The sequence below is a fragment of the Nelumbo nucifera genome, chromosome 4 (assembly GCF_055504915.1).
Source record: "Nelumbo nucifera cultivar China Antique chromosome 4, China Antique-T2T, whole genome shotgun sequence".
Lineage (NCBI taxonomy): Eukaryota > Viridiplantae > Streptophyta > Magnoliopsida > Proteales > Nelumbonaceae > Nelumbo > Nelumbo nucifera.
The window spans coordinates 29,240,884-29,257,417 of record NC_142652.1 but is presented as its reverse complement, the minus strand read 5'-3'; the positions used below and the strand labels follow the sequence as shown (position 1 = coordinate 29,257,417).

The window sequence follows — 16,534 nt, the reverse complement described above, 5'->3', positions numbered from 1 at the left end:
AAAGAACATGGGTAAATGCACTTACTGAGAAACACTTACCCGAGTAAGTGCATTTACCTAGATAAATAACTTACCGAAATGCGAACAAGGCCTTAATGCTATCTAGGTTTTGGTTTACATTGTCTTGTTTCGTTTACTTTCTCTTCTCTTGAACTGGTCCTTTTTTTATTTTCTTCTTTTCTTTTTTAAGTTCAAGAAAATAGGATAAGAGGAAAACGGAGAAAACTTTTTGTTTAATAAGACCAACACATGTGAACCAGGGCAGCATGCAAAGTTGTGGCATGCCTAAACATGATTTCATATAGAATCGTTGTTAAATATACCCACAACGCATATTTAAGGTGATGTTTGAAAAGTCTTTTTTGAAAGATCTTCTAGAAGATCTGACAACCAAAAGATGTACTAGGCTTTTACATAAAGATCTTAGCAACCCACAGACCATTTGGTTGGAGGTGTGTCTTTCTACGTGAAGACGAGACAATAAAAAGTGAAAAAGTTCCATTTGGAGATTCTCGAAAATAGTCCAAAATGGGCTTCCCATGTCTTTTCAGGATAGTCTTTTGGCGACTAGACCTTCTCACAATCAAACGGGAAAAGACGAAAACACAAGCTCATGGGCTTCTAAACAGTCAACAGCTCGTAAGGAAAAATGTCCCAAACACGCTAAATGGGAAAAGATGAAAACTCAATCTTGTAAAAGACTGTCATAGTGTAGTTGAAGACATGGGAATGTAAGTGAAATTCTCTCATGAATTTGGAGAAGCCAACCCAGCAGCTCTGACTGATTGGCTGTTAATGAGACTAGAAAATGGGCCCTTAGAGTTCAAGTGGGCTAGATGGGTTAGAGGCAAAAATATGCACTCCAGATTAAGCAACCTATCATGAGTGAACACACCAACATTATGTAGAAATAAGGACTATAAAGGACCCACGTTTTATGTGTACACAATGTTAGCATATTCACTAGTGATAAATTGTTCAACTTATTGTACATGACTATTAATGCTTGTGCCGATTGTTAGGGTTCTACCTGGCCCAAGGTTCAAAGTATCGGAAACGTAAGGTGTATCAGAACGATAATTTTAAGAGACGTATTGGGATACGCTTTGGATATATATGGATACGGACGAAAAATCAAGATATGCATAAATATGCTAAAAAGCTTAAATAAATCCTAAAAACTATATTAATAACGATAGTTACAAGTTTTAGATGATTGTAAATAAGTTATTTAAAAGTATGTAATTTAATGGTCTATATAAAATTCAAGATATCAAGACACACTTACTAACTATTGACAAATGATGGAATAACTAAAACGTGAAAAAACAAGAAAAAACTAAAATGTATATTGATATACATTAGTTTTAAAATAATCAATATAATTTATCTTAATATTTATTAATACATAAATTTTAATAATTAATTCTAACATTTATTGATAAGCATACACTAAGAAAAAGAGAAAAATTACTTAAAAATAAAAATGCATAACCAAATAGCAAGCAAATGGGCGTGGCTTAGTGGTGAATCTCTAGTTCTTAAAGCCTAATGTCTAGTGTTCGAATCTTGAATTTAAATTTAAAATTATGCATTAATTATAGGAGTAATTAACTAATTAATGAGAGCGAAATACATTTAAATATAAGAGTAAATATATAATTAATGAGAATTAATTCAGCATTAAATATAATTTAATGAAATTAATGAGAGAGAAGGGGACTTGTATCAGGCTATCGGTCCGATACAGACCAATACATACAAAAAAAAACGCTACAGATAATTTCTATATCGGCCGATGATCCAATACGTTACAACTTGTAATGTTGTTCTTTTTCAGTTTTTCTTACCGAAAAGAAGACATGAGAAGATAGAAGCTATCTGTTACTCTTTTTTCAAATCCGACTATCCTGGATTACAACTTACATCCGATTAATAATTGGATTGGATAATTATAGTTATATAAATTATATTTATTTAGCATATATAAATTAAAAATAAATATTTTTTTTTATAATTTTTTATCATTATAAATACAATAAGTAAGATGCAGTAAGTATCTATTTGGGAGGGCTTTGGGACGTGGATTTTGATGTCCTGAGCTGCGCCCCGCATGAAACTCATGCTATGCTTTTCATAGAAAACTGAAAAACCAATATTGATGTTCTGAAGTCCAAACACGAAAAACACGACTGTAATCTAAGTCCAAATTCAAATTCCCAAACGAGCTCTACATCCAAATCAAACATATCGGATTTCATATCCTTGTCATAAAAGCAATCAATCAAACATTATACGGTGCGAAATGGTGATGAAAATCCATAGGTTATAGCTCTACAGTTGAGGTAGATCGTTGTCAAACATTCTAATCTTATCCTCTTAACCTGGTAGACTTTGACAAACAAAGTATATCGTTGTCAAAAATTTTTTTTAGGTAGATCCATTGACAACTTACGTGCATTCCACTATTGTAATACAGATCAAAGTGTAAATGAACCTTGTGGCAATTTAGGGTTGATAATTCAAAAGCTACTATTATTGATTAAGGTCAATAATAATAATAAAATATTCAAAGATATGGTATTCTAGTTTACTTTAGCCACAAAGGGGCCCTCAACCTCTTTAAAACCTTATTGACTGAATTTATAAAATGATAAAATTTTCAGTTCGGCCACTTGGCTATTATCAAAAGGCTTCTTATTTCTTCTCACCAATATAAATAAATAACCCCTTAATTCATCCATGTGATAACAACAAACAAGGCTCCTAATTTCTTCTCACCAAAATGAATGAATGAATAAATAAGTAAATAAATAAATAACCCCTTAATTCAACCATCTGACAATGTTGGGTTGGTACTTGAGATGGAGATTAACTTGTTGACTTAAAACATAATTTATATTAATATTTTTTTACTTTTTCTTGGAGAGGTGTTTGTTGTTGAGAACACATGGCTCAACAAATTAAAGTGCTCACTCCCCAATATTAGTTTCCAAAGCCAAACTCCATCAACTGTAATTTATTGCATTGTAATGCACACCATATTGGGTGAATCAAGCAGAACTGCAAATGCCATATTTGATTTACTTAATTTTACATAATTTAATTTGGAGCACTATATGACTAATGAAGTGAATAAAGTAGATTAAGAAGAAACGAGATTGGTGAAGCATGTCTTGTTGATGTCATGGGATTTATATAAACAACAGTCTTTTTATTGCTTTGGCTGCATTTGGGTTTATACCTTAACATGAAAAATAAAAGTAAATAGTTAAGACCACTTTTGTATTAAAAAGTCTTACAAAAAAATAAAAATTAAAAGAATTGTCATTTTTCTATAATTAATTATCCCTTTTTGAGAAGTATTTGTTTAATTTCTCAAGTCATTTCGTGTGGAACCAAATAATACTTGTAAAGGAAAAGTAGCATTTTTTTTTTCCTTAAATGATTCATTTTCCTTCATTTCACATTCAACCAAACAGACCCTTTATGCAAAAATAGCTTGAAGGCACACCGGAATCTTCCCAGAACATTAGCAAAAACGTGTTATTGGCAACATGATTTCTTTGCAATACAAAATACAAAACTGATGTTAACAAGAGTACACTTAATTAGCCAGTTGGCATCCTAGCTAAGACTTGATAAACCTGGGATTTCAATTGTAATATATCTGATATGAGGGAATAAACGAAATCAGCTTCATGTGCTGCTTCTCTATCCGTACGGCCAGCTTTGATTCTTAAATCAAGAAGCAACTCTGACATAAACCCAAGATTCCTGGATCCTGCCCATGAACCAGATTATAAAGAAAAGAAAGATGAAAAATCAACAATCCCCACATAAAGGGTTTCTTGGCTAATACCCTATTTGAAAAAAAAAATCATAGAGGAACAATATGTGGGGTCCTGATATGATAGTTCCTTTTGATTTTGATATAGAAACCTAGCTTGTGACCCTGAAGCCGTATTGGCTTAGTATTTTTTTTCCAGAATAAACTCAGAGGGATTTAATGTATCGATCTCTATCTCCGCGTGAACAGTAGCTGCTGCATCCTCATTTTTAATTTAATTACGCATTTGCAGGCTGACTTTGCTTTTGAATGAGCCAGCTTGTTAATATCAACATTTAATGCTAATCTTGTGCAAATTGAGAAATGAAGTGTTATGGACTTGGATATAAGAAGGAAAATGTGTAGATGTATCCATATATATATGAAGCATAATTTTTAGCTTGTTTTGGTAAATGAGTTCACAGTAAGTAAGACTTAATTAGAGCTTGAGAGAGATCTAGAGAGAGAGAGAGAGAGATGAAAGAGGAAAAGCTGGATGTGATTCTGGTTCCTTTGGGTCTGTTGGTGATGGCAATGTATAACGGGTGGCTGTTAATAACCATCCTTCGCACCCCAACGCGGACTGCCATAGGTCTCAACGCAGTGAGTAGGCAACAATGGGTCATTTCCATGATGGCTGTGAGTCTCTCTTTAGTCCCCTCTCATTTATATTGATTGATTGTGAAACCATGCATATATATATATAATACATACAGATAAGCTAATCGATGGAGATGGACATTCATATTTCAGGATCCTGCACATAATGGCATGTTGGCAGTTCAAACAATTCGTAACAGCATAATGGCATCCGCATTACTAGCAACAACAGCCATAACTCTATGTTCGATCATCGGCGTCATCGTCAACAACTTATTGGTTCATGGCAGCAGTAAGACTTATTCCCTCTTCTACACAGTCAAGTATTTGGCCATCTTGCTCTGTTTCTTTGTTGCTTTCATTTGCAATGTGCAATCTATTCGGCATTATGCCCATGTTAGCTACTTGGTCACAATTCCGGCATTGAAAGATAGAATAGATTCAATTGCTTACATGGCGACCAGCCTCAACTGGGGATGCTACTTCTGGTTCCTTGGATTGCGTGCTTTCTACATTTCCTTCCCTCTCTTCCTTTGGAATTTTGGGGCCATACCCATGTTCGCTTGTTGCTGCTTGATGCCCTGTATACAGTATTTCTTGGATACGACCACCAGTCTTACACGGAGCCTTCATGGTTCTTGTTTTGGAGAGGGGATGGTGAGAATGGATGATGTTGAATCATCTACTCACCCGCCTTTGTTGTCCCGCACTTGTAATATTGTTTATTAGTTAATTAATTAGTTGATACCCTGCTTAGAGCACATGGAGATCGAACTAGCTAGATTTTGTTTGTTTCATTAATTAATTATATATTGATTTCTATGTAAATTTCATTTCAAATGTTCCTTGTGCTTTTCCTACTTGGAGAGGAAGAAGAAGAAGAATCCAATACTCGTACTCCTCGGCTGCGGCGATCTGTTTATCGTATTCTATGACACTCCATTACAGCGTTGTTATGGTGAATGTCAATGGAAGCCAGAAATTGATATGGTCACAGACGTCGTAGTAACCTCCGACTAAGTCCACCTATAATCATGATCTCCGATATAATTTCATTAAAAACACTCACAATGAGACAGAGAGAACTATAGAGGAGAAAGATGAAGAATTTGGGTTTTCATGTCCTTGTTCTAAGCCCATCAATGAGGCCGGAATGGTCTTGCTAGCAGGCAACCCACCGATCGCATCTGTGGTAATCGTCCCCGACGTTGAGATTCAAAGTAAAGCAAGCGCATCTCTGTAATCGAAGGCTCAAGCGGTGGCAAATGTCACGGACACCATAAAAGTTTGGAACTGCTGAGAATTCAAATTTCTTTTTTTGTTCCTCCATTGTCCCTTCTCTCCAAAGAACTTCCAAGTGCCCGTTTGGTTCATGGGAATAAATGTTTGGAATCGGAACTAGAAATCCCATTCCCATTTCTGGTGGAATGGCATTTCCCGATTTAAGAAAATGGCCATTCCCTCCCCTCTCATTCTGATTCCTGTGTGAACAAAATGGAGTATGAGAATAGATCATTCTGATTTCAATTCTAAATTCGATTCTGACTTCAACTGTAGATCAAATGGATTAAAGGGAACTGTTTGATTCACAGTTGGAATCGGAATCGGAATCGGAATGATCTATTCCCATAATCTCTTTGGTTCTGGCAGGAATAATATATATATTAAAATTAGAGGTGCTATGTCAGCACGTCTCTTCTTCCCCCACCCCTTTCCTAATTTCTCAAATTTTTGAATTTTCTTTTCTTTTTTTTTTTTTTTAAATCCACGTGATATGCAGCTCTCGTCAATCAAAAGTGGTAGACGTTTGGACTTCCAAAATGTCTTCCGTGCCATTGATTTAGTGTTCAGCGCATCTCCCATCTACCAAGTAAGAGACCTTTCTTCTTCCACTACTATTATCATGTCTCTTGAGAAAAGCATTTCTTAGAAGAAAAATAAAAACATTAAGAAGAAATCTCCGTGCATGTAATGGATGCAGTGCTCACCTTGATTATGGCCATGAACGGGTCTAGCACATCAGGGGTGCAGGTTCTAACTTCATTGATGAACATCAATGGAAATGTCCACGAAGTAATTGGCGGTTAGATTATTTAGATCAATGTCAAACTTGCAGAGGACTAGAGAAGAAACGTCACCATTAATTATTTGTTTTCTATATAGCTATGACAGATAGAGAGCATTTGTGAAGATAACGGGAGCATTTTGTGAAGATAACTGTTTGAGAATATAATACTCAAAATGGTTTATATTCCAAGTTTATTTTCCATTCACGCTCCTTTGCCTTAGAATGCTTTTTTTTTTTTCTTTGGTATGCTACTGAACTATAAATGCATATTGCGTAGATCGTTTTTTTTTTTTTTTTTTTTTTCTCAAAAAGCCATTGATCACATCTGATTTCTCCTTCTATCCTATCAATGGTCAAGTTCTATCCATTCTTCTTTTTATTTTTGAAGGCATTTCATATTTGCTCTCATCAATGTTTTTTCTGTAAACTGGCCCCGGGTTTATGAGATTAAGAAGGGAAATTTCTGTGTGAAGTTCATTTGTTGGAGCATAGCCACAGTCTCTGTTGTTATTCCAGTCTGGTTCTACGGCTCTCCTTCATTTCCTTTCTATAACGTTTTGGTTAGTGTCATCAGTTTCAATTGGTCTTCATTGATTTTCTTGGCTGATTCTCATCTTACGTCAACCTCTATCCTCCTCATCTTCTTTCTTGTAGATTAAAAAAATGGTTTTTCTTTCCTTTCTCTATATTTGTATTTAGTTGGAGATCAATGTCAATAGCTAACCTCGAGATTTATCATATAAAGTGAGGATGAAGCTTCATTGATTGTTGGGCATAGCAGATGATCAATTGAGGTTTTCGAAAGATTTTAGTTATATATGAGCAATCTCATTATTTCAAAACGAAGGGAACCATGTACAAATAGATGGTTAATGAAGGGAACCCACGTCTAAATCCGTGGCTAATGAAGGGAAGAATGCCCTTATGCTATGCTCTTATGCATTTATTTGGAGACGTTTGCATTCTTGAATGAATTAAACTAAGAACGAAGCAAACTATGAAGAAAAAAATCTTCAAAGAGAAGCTTGGACATACAAAGGCGAAAGATCATTCGTTGGGGGAAAAGATGTCAACTACATGCCATAAATGGCAATCTGCAAAAACTGTCAAGAAGAAGCATGAGCTTCATCTCTAAATACTACAATATCAAGCATTGGTGGGAAGAAAAGTGAGAGAGACACAAATGGAGAAGACCACAAGATAAAAACTATAATAATTTAAAAATAGCTAAATAATTATTAATCTTATCAAGATAAACATGTCTCTACTTTGAAATTGGGCGGTCCATCTTAGCATGTCTTTCTAAAGCAGTTAATAGAATTAGCACTTTTCCTGTTTAAAATATTTGGAAACAATCCTTTTTTAAACGAAGGAAGCATCTTGGATGTGTATAAGGGTCAAGCCCATATAACTTGCCACCTGTCCCCATATTTCAAGGATCAGAATTCCAAACCCCAATTGGTTAAGTCCAAAGAAAAAACATTGGCTACAAATCAGCATTTCTATAAGGTGAGAATACAAGATCACTTATTACCAGAGTGAGAGTGTAGGGATGCAATTTTTATTCTTTTGGTAAAATACAAAAATCTGTCTTGAAGTTGAAGTTTCTGACAATTATAAAAACCTCTACTCTAGTTTTATTTTAGCAAAAATCTCACCAGAACTTTTAAAGATCTCGACAAAAGCCGGAACAACGTGAAATCCTTCCTTCGATCTCCCCCACTGGTTTTTTTCGTTGATTTCTTCTTCTTCTTCTTTCTTTCAAGTTTCAGATTCAGATGCAGATGAAGCCATTATTAAAACATTACTTCGTTCTTTTCTTCAATCCCTCCAATTGCGAATTCCAAATCCTCAAGAACTAAAGCAAGGTAGTCTTCGGTTTTCAAATCTTCTCCTTTTTGTCTTGATTTTTGATGAAAGGAAATTTGGCCCGACCTCGCGATCGTCCGACACGTGGCAAAGGCAAGTAGTTCGGGACAGTAGAACACCCAAAGCGAACATCGGAAGCAAGTCCAAACTCACTACCAAGCCCGAACTCCAGACCGTTGTACTTAGTCCGAGCTCCCTGTCAAAGGTCCGAGCTCCCTAAAGCCTGAGCTCCCCCAAGTCCGAGCTCGGTACTAGGAGCCCGAGCTCCCTAAATCCGAGCTCCCTACTAGGAGCCCGAGCTCCCTGTTAAGAGCGAGCTCCCTGTTAAGGGTCCGAGCTCCCCAAGTAAGAACTCGAGCTCCCTAAAAAACCGAGCTCCCTATTAAGAACAAACTCCCTACTGGGAGTCCGAGCTCGCTATTAAGAGCGAGCTCCCTACTGAGAACCCGAGCTCCCTACAAGGCGCACGAACTATACTGGGCCCCAAGCCTCACAAAGCTGACCCAAGCTGACCCGTGGCAGCTCGGAACACTCCAAACCGAACTCAAGGCACCTCGCTCGCCACTCCAACACTTCACTTCCAAAACACCAGGCCTGCTAGACGTATCCGATGCCAAGGACGTCCTTATCCAAAGGCGGCGTACTTGACTGATTTAGGATCTGACGCTTGATAGCCGCATTTCAAACGGCTTCCTGCCACCGCCACCTGCAACCGTCGTCACTAGCCGCAGAGACGGCTCCGACAAAAGGAACAGTAGCGGTTCTGTCCGACCAGAGGAAGTGACACCCGAACTGGCAGGAGTTCAGAAGTAATCATGCCCGACCTGACGGAGGCCTGGAAGTGAGTACGCGAGGTGGTTATAAAAGGCTTCTACCCCTCAGGGATGAGGTATGCTAACTTTCGCGCTATCTAGTTATTCTTGCCTTTGAAGGATTCTAACTTGAGCTTCGGAGCCCTTACGCCGGGTTCTCCCCGGAGCTTCTCTTCTCCTCCCGTTTCAGGTCCCTGTTACTCATTTCAGAGGCAAGATCATCAACAGCTAAGACCGGCCAGATCATACATCATCAATTTTCTTAATAGGTTTTCAGATTTGCATATGTTATCAGAACTTTAATTCTCTGTTCATCGGAAATAGTAATATGCATTCTTACAAATTTTATTGTTTTGGACAAAGATAGCAATACCGAAATCAAGAGACAGATTAATCAGACCGAACCCGGCAGCATAATTGTTTGTTCGTCGCCGACTAGCTGCGGACCCACTCGATATGGAACAATGGGGGAGGCTGTTCGGTTCTCTGCAAGAATCAGCAATGGCGATGGACGGGTCTTGTCTGGCTCCCTTTAAGATTCTTGTTTGGCAAGAATTGTTGTTCGTTCTGTTGAACATCTTTTTCTCATGCATTTGGTGCATTTTTGCAGATTTGGCTGGGAACCTCCCCCACTGCAGAAATGGCTGCTAGGGCTCATGACGTCGCTGCATTGGCTCGAGGTCCGCCTGTCTCAACTTCGCTAATTCCACGTGGCGTTTGCTTGTTCCCGTCTCCGTCGATGCCAAGTACATTCAGAAGGCTGCAATGGAGGCTGAGGAGGCATTCCGACCTCAGGAGTCGGATGCGATGTCGTCCGCTGATGATGCAAAGCCGGAGAATGCAACGGCAACGTCGTCGGAAAACGTTTTGTACATGGACGAGGAAGCAATTTTCGGGATGTCGGGATTCAGTTGCTCCAACTTAATCGACTCGATGGAAGAGAGGGGGACAGTGGGGACGGAGAAGAAGAAAAAGAAATCAACGAGAAAAACCAGTGAGGGGAGATCGAGGGAAGGATTTCATGTTGTTGTCTTTAAATGCGAGAGGAAGGGGAAGCAGGGGCAATTCCGACATTTTGAAATATTTTATTGCTTTTTTAACAATTAATCTGAGGCAATTTCATATTTTATCAATTTTCTGTCTGAATTACTGACGGAAGGGAGAACGTTGTCGAGATCTTTAAAAGTTTAAGAGAGATTTTTACTAAATTAAAAATAAAAGAGAGAGATTCTTATGATTCCTAAAAACTTTAGGAGAGATTTTTGTATTTTATCCTTTTTTATACTATTTCGAACTCTGGCCTTTAGAGCAGATCTATTAAAATTTTGACAAAAGACCACTCTGAGTCTGAACCCACACCCAAGAAGACTATAGTTGGCCACATCATGTACGTGTACGCCTCTTGGTGCCTTTTGGGTTTTTATCATTATTATTATTATTTTTTTTTTTGCAAAAAAAAAGAGAAGCAGCCTCATAGTTGATGATCATTTGACCTTTGCAAGCAGTATATGAGCAGTTTTGTTGTAACTTCTATTTACATGAACAAAAAGATATATTAGCAAAAAAAGAGGTGAGTGTCATGAGTTTTGCCCATAACAATCTCTAAAACAACGAAATTCAATTGCAGATTGGAAATATTTTTCATTCCCGTACATGTATTTTAAATTCATCGACTATACTAATGAAAATCCCCCGGTTGGAACTGTGTTTGAATTATACTAATGGAGTTGTTAAGACCAGATTTATAAATTCTGATCATGCCACCATTCAACCTGTCACAAATGTTCAGAAAAAATATGATGGATTAAAAAAAAGGTACAAAATAATATTAAAGGGACAAACTTTGTTGAGACAAATAATTTTTTTTTTTTTTATAAAATGAAAGTTATAATGAATGACAAACCAAATCTTAATGTTTATGATGTTGATTTTCAGGAAATGAAAGAAGGTGATCAGAATGAAAATTGGCATGAAGGTAAAGAAAATCCAGCATGGGGAAGATTACGGGAATGATTCTGATCTTCTTGGATGGGACAATATGGGTCCAAACAATACTCAGGTGAACAATGAAACTACTAGAACGTCAGGGGTGCGAGTAGAACAACAAAGAGGGGCATGCTTGGGGTTAAAATTTCTTGAGCAATCGTTGTGTATAGGGGTGAGAAAAAAAACTGAAAATTGAAACGACCGAAACTGAACCGAAAAATTAGTTATGGTTCAGTTTCGGTTCGATGTTTTTAAAAAACCGACTGTTTCAGTTCGGTTTTGGTTAACTATTTAAAAAAACATGCGGTTAATCGAACCGACCAATATATATAGTAATATATTTTATATAGTATTATATATTATATTATATATTTTTTAAATCTAATGTTCAGACTGTCGAACTGAGAGTCCGAGACTTTCAGATTCGCCAGTCTGGCAGACTAGCAACCAGACTAGCAAACAGCTTGACAGTCTGAATCATCTAACACCCGTCGTGCATCCCTTTCTTTCCCTCTCTCTCTCTCAGTCTCGCTCTGAGCTCTCTCTCTCTTGCCTCTCAGTCTCTTTCTGAGCTCTCTCGCCTCTCAGTCTCTCTCTGAGCTCTCTCTCTTGCCTCTCAGATTCTCTCTCCAAGCTCTCTCTTTCTCGCCTCTCAGACGCGATCTCTCCTGCTTCAGCGGCACTGGAGACTCGGCTGCGGGTTAGAGGCTCTACTACATCTTGGCGACACTAACGAAGTGGTGATCTCAATTCTCTTCAACTGTGTTTTTCCTTTTTTTTTTTAATTTTAAGGACATAAAAAAATCAAAAAACTAAACCACGGTTAACCGGTTGCACCGGTTTGGTTAAACGTAAAAACCGAATATATCGGTTCGGTCCAGAAAAATACCCCAGGATTCGCTTAAGCGAACCATGAGCACCCCGTTGCGTAAACGTTGGACTTTTTTTTTTTTTTTTTTTACTTTGGGCATTCCTTGAAGAAATAAAACACTAGGTGATGAGATGGATTATTGGGTTTACTCAGGTGAAAATCTTGGGAAAAGGGAGATTATTCAAATTCATGTTGATTGGTTTGAGTGGAATTTCAACTTGGAAGAATAACGAACAAGAAGAAAAAAAGAGGAGATGGCCAAAAACAAGGACGACATAAAATATAGAACAGCTTGGGCGAAGTTATTGGAAGATGAGATTTTAAGGGTGAGATACAAGACAGGCACCCCCATTGAAGGAGGCAAGATTGCTGATTTTGGACCAGTTGATCTCTTCTTTGGTGCTCGTCACATTTCCGACTCTGGACCAGCCGGTGAATGTGATGCCACCACCCAGCAGTCACAAGTACACTATACCGACAAAGATAATTCTGACCTCAATAAAGAGAAATTGGATGTGGTCTATCACAACCAATTAAGCTATATGTTGTACTTTTAACGCAATTGTTCGGTCGGAGAATATGACCCACCATCGATCGTTTGAGATTTGACCCTGTGACTATCATTTATCTGATATCCCCACAAATGATGGTTTCTCATAGTCTGAGCTGGACGATCACAGGAGTCTCCTAATAAACAAGGTATTTGGCTAGAAGACAGCACAATGGGGTGGATGGTCGAGGTGTTGACGAAACATTTTATGCGAGTGTGGTAGATAAGGAAAATTAAATGATACGTGAAGGGCATTTTTAAATGACGCGATTTGAAGTTTATAGAGTAGTAATCTGGAATTTTCCTATTTAACGATGGAGATGGCTAAACAGAATAAAATGAGGAAACTGAATTCATAGTTAGGATAAGGCTTGGGTAAAGATGTTGGTGAAGAAATTTTACAAGTGGCATATTCATAGCAGTTCTAATCTGCATGTAGCCAGCCCTTAATTTGGCCACGCTGATAGACAAAAGCTTGCGGGTGATCCAATCATATATGAATGTTCCAGAGATCTCTACTACTCTTATCTATGAAGCCTGATGTTATGAATCGATCCCCTAGTTTTTCTTCCTCTAGGGACCTGGAGATGATCCCATCACTACCCAATTTATCATTCTCAAACTCTGCCCTTTCAATCAAGTGTTCCACCAAATGCTTTGTGGATGTGCACATGAGGTGATCGATGAAATGAGGGTATTTCAGTAAATGAATTCAAAAGGACGTTGCGGGTTGCGGCCACCCCAACTCTTACTCCCCTTTGCCCCCGTTGCGGACAGATGTTAAAGACTTCACAAGTAGATGATGTTGAAGATAGATTACACACCGACTTGGGGAAGGAGGGCAGAGAGACACACACACAGTAACAAAGACAGAGAGAGGGAAGTGATCTAGCCATGATGGAAGAAGGGAAGTTGGAGCTTATTCTGGTTCCTTTGGGTGTGGTGGTGATGGCGATCTATAATGGGTGGCTTCTGATGACTATCCTGCGTACCCCAGCACGAACCGTCATAGGCCTAAACGCAGACAGCAGGGAACAATGGGTCTCTTCCATGATGTCTGTGAGTCTTCCCTCTCTTCTTTTCTTGTTTTTTGGTTTTATGTTTATTGGGGTTTAAATGTAAAGAAAGGATAGAGAATTTTGCTTTTTGTACTATGGCGATCATAGTCTTTTGCTTTTTGTATGTGGAAGGAGAGAGTTAGAACAGACTAACTTAAAATCCTTGCATGTAAAGAAAGGATAGAGAATTTCGCTGAATTGACACTCTTTGAACCCAATTAGATTGTTTCTTAGACCATAGGAAAGAAAATAACTTCTGTCTGGAACTGAAGTGAAGTGTTAGTAATACACTAATACCATGTTGCCTAATAAGGGAGGTTTTATAATGATCAAAGTGTGGTGGATTTTCGATCCTCCCAACTTAAGGACATAATCTAAAGTGAACAAGCACAAGCCAGCACAACTCAGGTTCTGCCTGGGCCTGTGTGGGTTGCCTGGGTTTCAAGGTCTTCTTGTTCATGTTCTGCACCTCTGTAAATGGAATAAAAGAAAAGCACATACAAATTCTCATTGATAGTACATGCATGTCATCTCATTTCACAAATAAGATAGTTATAGTGTTATATATTTACACAATGCATAAATACTCGATGTATATATTATATGGATTATGGAGTAAATATTTATACAAAGTTAGGTGGGCTCAGGAAACAGAGGTCTCAACTCTCAACTGAATTCCAGCCTCAATTGAGATCAAAATCATGTTTCCTTGCAGAGAGAGAGAGAGAGAGAGGTGAAGCACTGTTGCAGCTTAGTTAAGAGAATGTAATGAACATGACTGTTACTGGAGAGTAGAGACATCTTTTAACTCTGGAACATGTAAATAAAATCGACAGCCATGGCACGTTTATCTGATACTCTTCTGCAACTTTATCAGGATCCACTAAGGAACGGCATTTTGGCAGTTCAAACAATACGTAACAACATAATGGCATCTACAGTACTGGCAACGGCTGCGATCACTCTCACTTCAATCATCGGTGTGTTTGTGAGCAGCAACGCAAACCCATCCACTTCAGCAACAGAGTTGGTTTATGTTAGCCAGACACAGCGCATCTCTTGGATCAAGTACTTTGCTATCTCCCTCTGCTTCTTTGTTGCTTTCCTCTGCAATGTGCAGTCTATCAGATACTATTCCCATGTCAGCATATTGGTTACATTGCCTACATTGAAGGACAGAAGAGAATCAATCGCATACGCTGCGAGAAGCTTTAACCGGGGAAGCTACTTCTGGTCTCTTGGATTGCGCACTTTCTACATGTCTTTCCCTTTCTTGCTCTGGATTTTTGGGGCCATACCCATGTTCGTTTGTTGCTGCATAATTCCTTGTACACAATATTTCCTGGATACAACCACCAGAGTTACAAGGAACCTTCATAGTTCCAGTTTTAGAGAGGTGACCGTGAAAATGGATGTTAATGAATCAGCCAGCAGCCAACCTTTAATTTTGTCCAGAAATTAGCATATTGTTCATTAGTTGGGTCTTCTTAGACCATATAAATTTCAATGTTTTAAATGTTGCTTCATTATTGTTCTCTCCTAGTTCCTTTTTCTAGTAAGAAACTAACAACAAGTTAGTCTCCGGTTGAATAGGTCCCATATAAATCAGCATAGTTAGATGGGTTTTGTCAGCTTTAGCATTCTTCTTCTACCAAGTTCCAAGCTAGGGCTATTGGCCATCGAAATAAATGGAGCATATTAGAGGGTTAATCTTCTGGGGATGCTAATTTTTGGTCAAATTCTAAAGAAAACATGAGATAATGGAAAGTGTTTGGGGTTAAGGTCCATTTAGAGGTCTTCTGCCATTAAGACCCACCATTTATTTAGAGCTTCAGTTGAATATAAATTCAATTAGGGTTGAAAAAGAATATTACCCAATTCGTGCTAACTTTGAGATGTTCCTTCAAGGTTATAGCTTATAGGTAAACTCATGCTGGGTAAGAAATTTTGGTCTCATTCACCAAGTAATTTATGTTTGAGTGAGAATTGCACTTCTCAAAGCCAAAGGAACAGAGTTCCTGTATACCGAGAACGGCGAGAAGAGAAGATATTTGTAGGATCTACAGCTCCAACTGTGATCTGTGCAGCCTATTTCTTAACTTTTGAATCGATCCATGGGTAGGGATGGCAATTTCTATATTGATGGGCTGGTTTTTAATTTATGTTTGAAAATTGATTTTGGGGCAGTGACGGGTTTTGGGATTTTAAACTCATACGCCCATACGGGTGACAAATGAGACATAATGGATTGGATCATTGTTTTAAAAAACATAGAACTTTTGAGGCATGAGACATAAGCATCACAACTTTGAATGAGGTTTAAGCATCATACTTCAGGGGTGAAGTGTAGCTTGAGGTGCAAAAAGGGATAAGCCTTGTATCAATCACTACTTGGTGATGTAATGTAAAAAAAAAATATGTATTTTATGCATTTTTATAGTTTAAAATATATCAAAAAACCACTTCAACAATTATGGGCTAAATGAATAGAGTAAAAATGAAAAACCAGAAAAACCAGTAAATCAAGTTTTATTAGTTTCTCCTAAGGTCGGTTTGGAATTGGAATGGTCTATTGCTCTCATCAGTTTGGTTTGGACTAGACCTGTTCATGATCTGGGTAGATCGATGGACTGGCTCAGCCCAACCCATCCTAAGTTAGGCTTGGACAAAGTTTTAAGCCCATGGGCTCGGGCTTGGGTTTTAAAAGTCGGGCCTGACTATTTTTCGGGCTAGGCTCAGGCTTTCCCAAATAAGCCCGACCCGAGCCCGACCCAATATTAAATATATAGTAGAAATATATGTCTTAATAATATATTATACAATAGTAAAATTAATAGCAAAAATATTGTATATTTTAAATGTATAAGATATTATATAATATACAATTAATA

General features: G+C 37.9%; 2 protein-coding genes and 1 long non-coding RNA gene across 5 annotated transcripts; all 3 read left to right on the top strand.

Annotated features, from left to right (window-relative positions):
* Positions 1-4,187: 4,187 nt before the first annotated feature.
* Positions 4,188-5,269, top strand: LOC104613322 (uncharacterized). Its single transcript, XM_010281096.3, has 2 exons — positions 4,188-4,468; positions 4,583-5,269. The coding sequence occupies exons 1-2, from the start codon at positions 4,307-4,309 to the stop codon at positions 5,156-5,158; spliced, it is 738 nt and encodes a 245-aa protein (XP_010279398.1). The 5' UTR covers positions 4,188-4,306; the 3' UTR covers positions 5,159-5,269.
* Positions 5,270-7,828: 2,559 nt separating this feature from the next.
* LOC148792111 (uncharacterized) lies at positions 7,829-9,999 on the top strand. 2 transcript variants are annotated; one of them, XR_016068587.1, is made up of 3 exons: positions 7,829-8,365; positions 9,542-9,693; positions 9,789-9,999. It is a non-coding gene; the product is annotated as an uncharacterized LOC148792111 (long non-coding RNA). The 2 variants fall into 2 exon arrangements; XR_016068588.1 differs by having other exon boundaries at positions 7,837-8,365; positions 9,546-9,693.
* Positions 10,000-12,393: 2,394 nt separating this feature from the next.
* LOC104613321 (uncharacterized) lies at positions 12,394-15,169 on the top strand. Of its 2 annotated transcripts, none has more exons than XM_010281094.3 (2): positions 12,394-13,644; positions 14,521-15,169. In XM_010281094.3, exons 1-2 carry the CDS (start codon positions 13,480-13,482, stop codon positions 15,103-15,105), a joined length of 750 nt encoding a protein of 249 aa, XP_010279396.1. In that variant the 5' UTR covers positions 12,394-13,479; the 3' UTR covers positions 15,106-15,169. The 2 variants fall into 2 exon arrangements, with proteins under 2 accessions (XP_010279396.1, XP_010279397.1); XM_010281095.3 differs by having other exon boundaries at positions 13,483-13,640.
* The last annotated feature ends 1,365 nt before the right edge of the window (positions 15,170-16,534 follow it).